Raw genomic sequence first — 9781 nt, 5'->3', positions numbered from 1 at the left:
CGTGACTGCACCACTAATCACTTGTGGCACACCATAAAAAGGCACTTACAGCGCGGACAATTCCGCAAAGCAGACTCAAAGCCCCCACAAATCCTTATTCATCTGGGGAAAAAAAGGCGAAAGTTGCGACCATACTACACCAATACATGGTCTCATTCCAATCTTCTTAAAACCTCTAAAAATTCGTTATTCGTTTCCCCACAATGCTCAATTTTTATTTATGAGCAGCCTGAGATAAGTCTGGATGACTTTTTCTCCTGTTTAAACCACCAAACATGTGCATCGCTTCTGATCCAACAGCAACAAAATGGTCAGACAGTTATCAATTAATCAACATGTGTGCGCTGCAGGCAGAATGCTGGAAAAATAAAAGCACCGTGGTGGTGCTTTTCCCAGCATAGCGAGGCGCAGTGCCACATGCGTGGTACTCCGCTGCAAATTTCCCGGTCCTGTCAAGTACAGCGTACTGTATATATGCATGCGTCTCTTGCGCAGATATACGTGCTTATTTTATGGGTGCCGTACAGGATAGGACGTGGTTAACTCGCCCGATAGGGTTAACTCGTGGGAAGTAAAGCAGAGTAAAGTCCAGCTCCCGCCTTATAAACGTCAAGAGCCGTGCAAGTCTCAGCAACCACCCCGACCAAGCCTGCACGTATCCAACTTGGGCTCGATAAAGCAAGGTGCTTGTTGCATCCACCGGTGGGAATCAGATACGCTTGCCACTAGGCTACAGGCGTGGCACTAGCTGGAGGGTTTCCGGAAGCCTTTATATTTGAGTCATTCGGTGTACTAGACATTACAAGGCGCTGGTCACACAATCACAGCAAGCCCTCCTTGAAATAGCGATTGTTTCCAACTAAGACTATTCTCATTCCACCACACAGGGTAGCTCATGTCAGTATGAGGAAGACGAAGTTGTTGTTTATCAGAACACTGCCTTCGATACACCATTTTAAATGTATTTGGGCAAATTACCAAGGAGGCGCCGCTCCCTTTTGCCACGGCAATGGAAGTGGAGGCCGCTGGGCCTCCCTTAGAACCTGGTGGTGGGTCGGCAACTGCCTTCCAGAGAAAGCGCCTCTGCCACATGAGTGATTCTCGCAGCCAGGACAATGGTGTACTCTCTGCCAAGTTATGACTCCTCGACGGACGCCGGGTTCGTAGCGGTCGCTAGGAAGAAGGTCAAGCGCAGCTTGCGCAGACAATCCGAGTCGTCCTAATGAAGCCCGTCAAAGGTCAAGTGGGCGCGAAGTGCCCCGGCGCAAAGTCTCGCTTGTGCCACATGAACAACCCGTTCTCCTGAACCTTCAGAACAGTCAGGCACCTCTATATATCTGGAAAGCCTCGTACAGGGAGGGGTCGAAGACGTGAGAATAAAACCCTATAAAAGTGTTATTGCCATTGTTGCCAAGGGGTGGGACGTCCTAGAAATATTGATCGCCATCGCCAAACTCGACAATAGTATGTACGCCCACTCCAAGGCAGCGGCGCTACGTCTGGCGTAATCTGCAACGGTGACAGCGCCATCTGTGATGCCGATTTACCTACGTTCCTTGCCAGGTATAAATGCATCAAGCTGACCTTCGAGGTTGAATGTATACCATTATACTTGAAGCTTGGGCATTTTCGACAGTAAGTTCGACCTATCGTTCCGAAGCCGCTACAGTGCAGGAGGTGCATGGGGATGGGTCACGTGAGCAGAGTCTGCAACAATTCCATCGTATGCCCGAGATGCTCGAAGCCACAGAGCGCAGATATTTGTCTTGCGACTGCATTGAAGCCTGCAAGCTGCCGTGGCCTCCACGAATCTTCCTCGAATGACTGCCTCTTCCCAAGACACATAGAAACTTGGTTCTGACAGCTTTTGGACTGACAAGTTTTCTTGAAGGAGGTAACCTGGCTTAAAGCATGAATGTTTTTTAATCACGCCTTGTTCACGGTTTGAAAAATTTTGGCGGAAACTGGCGCGAAGTGTCGGCCCGGTGCATCGCGCGAACATGCGTCTCGGCGCCCTCGAAAAGTTTTATCGGTTCCTCTTTCTTACAGAGCTGTCATATAGACCAGGCACCTGGTCCTAGCAACGTGCGGTTGCAAGGCAGGCGTTGCAGGAAAATGCAAACATGCCAAATCAGACTAACCATACAATGTATTTGTTGCTTAGCCACGGCCTGGAAAGTTACGAGGCACAGACACCTCGAACATAGAAGACGTTTATTTGGGGCGTGTGATGGCTTTTATCACCTGAAGTGTGAAGGGAAGTGGTAGCGGAAAGAAGGAATTGAAGTGTTTGGCGCACGCACAGCACTCTAGCATGACGAAGACAACTCTACCCTCTCCTCCAAAATTGAACCGTTGCACTGGCTTCCGCTGCCTCGTTGACCGGCGCACGGCTTGCTGCGAGGCTTCGGCCGGTCTCAAGGTAGGTGGGAGAAGAGAGGTGAGAGGTTGAATGTTGTTGCCCGCAATTTGGGCTGTATCAGGAGATTCATCTGGGGCGGCCGCTTCCAAGGGAGTGGTTACATTGGCCGCTGTGCTGGGTCCTTTCGTCTGGCGGGGCCCTGGACCACGAGCAGTCGTATCGGTGACCGGAATTCTTGGTGATGAATCCGAGCGGCGGCGCACCTGATCGACGTGCCGCTTGACGATTGCAGTGGGAGGCTCTATGGTTACCATCCGTGCTCCTGTCGCCGATTTGACATGACCAGGGATCCACTTCTCTCCCTGTCCGTAATTGCGGACGTACAAGCTGCTGTCTGGCGGCCGTGTCCAGTCGTGGCTCCCCTCAGTTGGACCTGCAACATTCACAGGGAAGCAGGTGTCTAGACGCGATCTTATTTGATACCGGAGGAACATCTCTGAAGGTGATTTCCCAGTCTTCACAGGTGTTCGTCTATAATTGAACGGCAGCCGTACCAATTTCTTGTCAATATCGCCGCCCTTTATTTTCTGAATACCCTCCTTTATCGTTCGCTCCACCCTTTCAGCAGCTGCAGTTTGACTGTGTGTGAAAAGGTGCCGTGCACAGGTTCGTAATGTTTTTTTGCTGTAAATGTGGAAAATTCCTTACTCTTGAACTGTGTGCCGTTGTCATATACTATTGTACGTGGCACACCAAAGCGGGCAAACATGCTCCTCAGAGCCTTTATTGTGCTTTCTACGTTTGCATGCTTCACAGGAATCGCTTTGATCCATTTGGAGTGCGCGTCCACTACAACCAGGATCATCTTCCCAGTTACGGGTCCTGCGAAGTCGATTTGGATCCGATGCCACCGTTCTTCACTCTTCGGCCATTCTAGGGGAGGTGCAGCCGGTGGCATAAGTAAATTTGCTATTCAATTTCCACAATTGGCCGCGCGCTACTCTATGTCGCGGTCAAGTCCTGGCCACCAAAATAGGGAGCGTGCCACGGCTTTCATAGCCGATGATCCTTTGTGGGTTTCGTGAAGAAGTTGCAGGAAGCGCTCTCTGGCGTCACTGGGTATGACGACGCGATTGCCCCAGTATACGAGGTCATGGGCCAAGGACAGTTCTAGTCTACGCTCATAATAAAGCGCTAAATCGGGCTTTATGTTTGCCCTGCTTGGTGGCCAACCGCGCAACACGCAATGTTGAACCTTACTATACAGTGAAATTCTAGAACACTACAGAATAGGGAGGAGAACCCTGCCTCCCCCCCGTACATCTCTCACAAAGAAGAAAGAAGTAATCTGGCGAAAACTGCAGACGGGTACCTTTCCAAACCTGTGTGTCCTACACAAATGGCATCCTGAGGTGCACTCTTCCAAATGCAAAAACTGAAAGCATAGCGACCCTAAATCACATGCTGTGGTCTTGGCCAGCGCTAAATGGTCTACATGGGCGCGGCGGAAGCCCAAGGAATATGCGTCTTACAAGCCCCTTCTTGTTTCTTATCCAGGCCGTGCACTTCATCGCTGTGAAGCTTTCACCAGGCGAAATATGCTTCGGTTTTCCTGTCGAAGCGACCGAGCATCACGTTTTCTTGACCAACCAGTCAGCGGAAAACACCTGCGGAACTGAAAATCCGGACCTGCCCGCCTGGAATCTACCACACGCTGATTATCACCAGCCACCATCGTCTACGTCACCAGCTCCGACGGGTATAAAGACGGACCTGCGGTGCAGCCTTGTCAGTGGGCGCGGCGGAAGCCCAAGGAATATGCGTCTTACAAGCCCCTTCTTGTTTCTTATCCAGGCCGTGCACTTCATCGCTGTGAAGCTTTCACCAGGCGAAATATGCTTCGGTTTTCCTGTCGAAGCGACCGAGCATCACGTTTTCTTGACCAACCAGTCAGCGGAAAACACCTGCGGAACTGAAAATCCGGACCTGCCCGCCTGGAATCTACCACACGCTGATTATCACCAGCCACCATCGTCTACGTCACCAGCTCCGACGGCTATAAAGACGGACCTGCGGTGCAGCCTTGTCAGTGGGCGCGGCGGAAGCCCAAGGAATATGCGTCTTACAAGCCCCTTCTTGTTTCTTATCCAGGTGAGGGACAAGCGTCCTGTCCACGTTTACCATAGCGATGATGCCTTTCTTTTGCTTCTGCCGTGCCCACGGCCCCTGAGCGTAGTGCTTTTGACGACTTACCATTGTTTCGTGGCCTTGCTTTGTTCTTGTGGTGACGTCGAACTTAATCCTGGACCTGGCAATGAAACTATGTTTAAACAAATTCTGGCTGAACTCAATGTCCTAAAGCAAACCACGCAGTCAGTACATCAACAACTTGGCGAAACAAATAACAGGATAGCTGCTATCGAAGGAAAACTGGACGGATTGACTTCTACTGTTACATCTTATTCACAGAGAGTCGACGAGATGCAAAAAACTGTGGAAACTTTGCTTCGTAAGGTTGACGACTTAGAAAACAGAAGCAGGAGAAATAATCTAATTGTCTACGGTGTGCCAGAAAATAATGAAGAGCAGCACGAGGACCTAGAGGCAATTGTGTCTGAAAAAATTCTCAACGACATACTGAAGGTGCCTAATGTAGCTATCGAGCGAATTCACAGACTTGGAAGACCTGCGGAAAAGAAATGCCGCCCACTAATCTTTAAACTGTTGAACGGAAGGGACAAGGGAAGGATCCTTCAAAATTGCAGCAAGCTAAAAAACACGAAATACGTCATCTCGGAAGACTTTTCGCCACGGGTTCAATCGATACGCAAGAAGCTTTGGAACAGCGCCCAACAGCAAAAAGCAAATGGTGCGAAGGTCGGGCTCTTTTTTGATAAGATAAAGATCAACGGAAAACTGTTCCGATGGGACGAAACTCTCGAGGAAAGAGTGCCCGTAAATGATCCCTGACCAGTCTGTTCGGACGCTCGCAAATATCACAGACATGCGCAGACTGTGAAGTTACCCAACCAATGCCTCAAAGTCCGCCCCACTGCGGGCCCTTTTTCTTTGTTGAACATTAATGCCAGAAGCATATGCAATAAATGCGATGACTTAGAAGGTCTTCTTATCACACACGACGCTGACACCACAATCATAACCGAGACTTGGTTGAACGAGGCTATTCCTGATTCAGAAGTAATACCCAACACTCATGAGATAGTACGGCACGACCGTAGCAGACGGGGAGGGGGCGTAGCCATAGCTATAAAAAAGGGACTAGATTACACAGTTATTCCTCATAATACAGGCATCGAAATGGTTTGGATATTGCTTCGGTTTAACAATTTGAACATTTTTATTGGTTCTGTGTATAGACCCCCGGATGCAGACGTCTCGGTTCTAGAACGACTGCACGAATTTTTGTTAGAACATGGTAAAAAATATGCTTATGTAATGATGTGTGGTGACTTTAATTTACCAAAAATCAACTGGGAACTTCTGCGTACTGTAGCTTCATGTCAACATTCTGATCTTTTGCTTGATATCGCCTTTGCAATTAATTTAAAGCAGGTCGTGCAGGGGCCGACACGTACTGCATCAGGTTCAAGCTCCCTTCTAGACCTTGTGTTTGTTACCGATACTATTGAAAAACTTGGCTTCTCCGTTGAAATCATACCAGGCATTTCTGATCACAAAGCTGTACTCTTCAAAAGTAACATGATGCGACCGCCTGTCCCTGAGTTAAGAAAACCATTTCTTGACTTCAACAATGCCCTAGACGAAAGTATCTTAGATTTATTGGAACAAGACTACGATGAATTCGTTGAGAAACACGCGGCTGGTCTCATGAAAGTTAATGACCTATGGGTGCACTTCAAGTTTATTGTACACAAATGTATCACAAGATACGTGCCGACTAAACTTAGAAAAATGAATCGCAGTAGTCCCTGGATTACTCGCGAACTGCTCCAGCTCAAGCGACGTATCAAGCGTCTAGGATCCAAGCGATTTAAAACAGGGCACATTTCCCTACAGTCACTACGCACAGAGTTGCGCATGAAAATTAAACAGTCTAAGTACACTTTTTTTAACGTTAAAATGCATAACTTTCTCACCACAGACCCACACAAATTTTGGATACACTTAACAAAGAAGAAGGATACAGTTAGTAAAATTCGTTTGAATAACCGAGAAAGTAAGGATCCTTACGACATTGCATCAGCTTTCAATAATTACTTTTCTTCAGTGTTTTCTACTGACAGTAGGCAGGAGCCTGAATTTCAATCCACGTGCCTTATCTTACCAGACCTGCAAATATCTGTCGAAGGAGTTTTTTCAGCTCTACTCAGTTTAGACAAAAAGAAGTCTCCTGGGCCCGATGACATTCCAAATGCGTTTCTCTCCCGCTACGCAGAATGGTGCGCGAAATATCTTGTCATCATTTACAATGAAAGTCTTCTAAATTCAGAAGTTCCGGCTGACTGGAAGACTGCAAAGGTCGTCCCTATCCACAAATCGGGTGACAAACTTTGTCTAAACAACTACAGGCCAGTTTCACTCCTTTGTACCTCGGGTAAGGTTATGGAGCATTTCATTTTCAAGCACTTGATTTCTTTTCTAGAAAGTAGTAACTTCTTTTCTAGTAACCAGCATGGGTTTCGGCGTGGCCTGCCCACCGTAACACAACTAATTCACACAACCAATGAACTTTTGGCATGCATTGATAAGGGTGGGCAAGTAGATGCAATATTTCTCGATTTCGCGAAGGCCTTTGATCGCGTTTCGCACCGTAATCTAATAATAAAGCTCAAACATCTATTACAAAATCAGCGTCTTGTTCAATGGCTAGATTCCTACCTCTCCGAACGGCACCAGTACGTCCAGATCTCAGGTTCCAATTCTGTGCCAGCTCCAGTTCTCTCAGGAGTACCCCAGGGCTCTGTTCTCGGTCCACTATTGTTCCTTATTTACTTAAACGACTTAAACTTCGACTCCCCTGTACGGTGCCGTTTTTTCGCTGACGACTGCGTTGTATATCTGCCTATTCAAAATGCGGAGGATCAATATGTGCTAAATGACTACCTTTCAGAGGTCTCAAGGTGGTGCCTAGTCTGGCAAATGTCACTAAACACGTCTAAGTGCTCAAAAATGACATTTACGCGTAAAAAGTGCGCTCTTAATTACACATACACAATAAACGGTGCAGCTGTCTCCCCCGTAAACGAATACAAATACTTGGGGGTTGTATTCAATAGCAACTTGAGTTGGAGTTCGCACATCGGGCATATAGTCTCAAAGGCGTCCAACAGGCTTTGGCTGTTAAGAAATCGTCTAAAGCACTGCACATCTAAAACTAAATTAGCAGCTTACACTGCACTCGTACGGCCATTACTGGAATACGCAGATGTGGTTTGGGATCCGCACACCCAAGTAGATGTACAGCGCATTGAAGGCGTTCAAAGGAAGGCGCTTAGATTTATCTACAACGCATATGGAAGGCACGTTTCGGTTACTAATCTATTGAGGGAATCTGAACTGCAGACACTTCAATCTCGTCGCAAGTTGCACCGACTAAAAATGTTGCATGGGATTGTTAATAACTTAACAAACATTCATTTTGAGACCTACATGGCATGCAACACTTCACGACCAACGCGCAATAAATACAATTTGACAATCATGGTGCCACAGTGCCGAACGAAAGCGTATCAGTTTTCTTTTTTTCCAAGAACGATATTGGAATGGAACGGGCTTCCGTGTGACGTGGTCCGTTTGACAGACCAGAAGTCTTTTTATCTGCTGTCATATCGTCATTTTAAGCGCAGTGTATTCGTTCATGCTCTTTTGTTTGCTTTCTTTTGTATTTTAGGTAACCGGGTGCATTTAACTTTGCTCTTTGTCTTTCTATAAAACCCTGTGTGTTAGCTTTTGCTTCTTTATCCGCATTTTTACTTGCTTTGTTTTGTCGCGATGTACGATGTATCCTTGTACCGCTCCTGCCTTGGCCACCAAATGGAGGCTGGCAGTATTGAATAAATAAATAAATAAAATAAATAAAGAGTCATGGGGTTCCTTCTTCCATAGCTAGGAAGGACAAGTCCAGAAACATGTCATCATCGGTCAAGCCCAGGCCGCCGCCGAAAGTCAACTAATTCCGGCTGACGTCCAGGGGGGAGGAATACGGTGAAAGGGGGAGCTGCGTCTCACCCGATCACCCATACTCTCTGACGGGTGCAAATAAAGTGATCAATCTCTCTCTCTCTTAAGCAATGTCGAGTCGACATTCGTTAGATTCTTCAGTTCACGCGTTGAGACCACACCTTCATCTAAGCTTTTGAGTGGGAGGACGTAATCCGGGGGCTCACCTTCACCTCCGTCTCTGGTGGTCTGCTGTGTCAGTCTGCTGAGAGCATCCGAGTTGAGTAGTTGTTTCCCAGGAACGTACTGAAGCTTGTAATTGTAGCCTCCGAGGTACACTGCCCAGCGTTGAATTCGCGCAGCCGCCATAGTCTGTGTCTGGCGGTCAGGTCTCAGCAGGCTGACGAGTGGTTGATCATCCGTGTCCAACGTAAATTAACGACCTAGAAGATAGTCCCGGAATTTTGTTACACCGAAAATCAGCACCAACACATCACGTTCTAACTGGGAGTAGTTCCGCTCTGCTTCGGCCAGTGTTCCTGAGCGAAAACCAATAGGTCTATGTACGTTGTTGCTAGAATGAAATGGAACTGCTCCGACCCCGAGCGACGACGCATCACACTCTAGCTTGAGTTGCTTTGTACGGTCGAAATGTACAAGCACTGGAGCATTTTTCAGATGTTCTTTCGCTCAATCAAACTTTTATTTTATTTTATTTATTTGAACCTCAAGGGTCCCTGACGGGACATTACATGAGGAGAGGGCGCAAGAACAGCGGTTAACAATGAATTACATGGGAATCATGACGATGACATGGCTTCCTTGATGGCAGCTTTTTGCGGTGCTTTTCATTGCCACCGAGCGTTTTTCCCCAATAGTTAATTGATACAGCGGTGCTAGGTACGTTGACATGTTTGGAAAAAATTTCGCGTCGAACTTCAACATTCCGATAAATGACCGCAGTTCGGTCACGTTCTGTGGAAAAGGTGTGTGCATAGTAGCTTTCACGTTGCTTTCGATTGAATGGATGCCCTCGCCGTCAATGCGATGTCCAAGGTATATAACAGCTGGTTGTCGAAATTAGCATTTGTCATACCGCAACTTCACTCCATGATCCCGAAAACGCTCTAAGACGACTTTCAATCGCTCTCCGTTATCGCCTTTCTTCTCGGATACGATTACATCATCAAGGTAGGCTTGCACGCCGGATAAACCATTGATAATCGTGTCGCTTTTTCTCTGCAAAATCGACGGCGCAGACGATATTCCCAACGGAAG

The 9781-nt window shown here is 47.4% G+C and overlaps 1 protein-coding gene across 1 annotated transcript; it reads right to left on the bottom strand.

Moving 5' to 3' along the window:
• Positions 1–2214: 2214 nt before the first annotated feature.
• Positions 2215–8940, bottom strand: LOC144129539 (uncharacterized). Its single transcript, XM_077663691.1, has 2 exons — positions 8731–8940; positions 2215–2795 (listed from the first exon to the last, which is right to left on the bottom strand). Exons 1-2 carry the CDS (start codon positions 8870–8872, stop codon positions 2215–2217), a joined length of 723 nt encoding a protein of 240 aa, XP_077519817.1. The 5' UTR covers positions 8873–8940.
• Between the last annotated feature and the right edge of the window lie 841 nt (positions 8941–9781).

The sequence above is a fragment of the Amblyomma americanum genome, chromosome 1 (genome assembly GCF_052857255.1).
Source record: "Amblyomma americanum isolate KBUSLIRL-KWMA chromosome 1, ASM5285725v1, whole genome shotgun sequence".
Classification (NCBI taxonomy): domain Eukaryota; kingdom Metazoa; phylum Arthropoda; class Arachnida; order Ixodida; family Ixodidae; genus Amblyomma; species Amblyomma americanum.
Note: the sequence above shows the minus strand (reverse complement) of the source record. Positions and strands in the feature narration are given on the sequence as shown.

Excerpts from the sequence above, each read along its gene's own strand:
- LOC144129539 (XM_077663691.1), bottom strand. The coding sequence starts at position 8,872 with ATGGCGGCTGCGCGAATTCAACGCTGGGCAGTGTACCTCGGAGGCTAC. Across the intron at positions 2,796-8,730 it reads CACCAGAGACGGAGGTGAAG|GTCCAACTGAGGGGAGCCAC; the intron begins GTGAGCCCCCGG and ends TGAATGTTGCAG.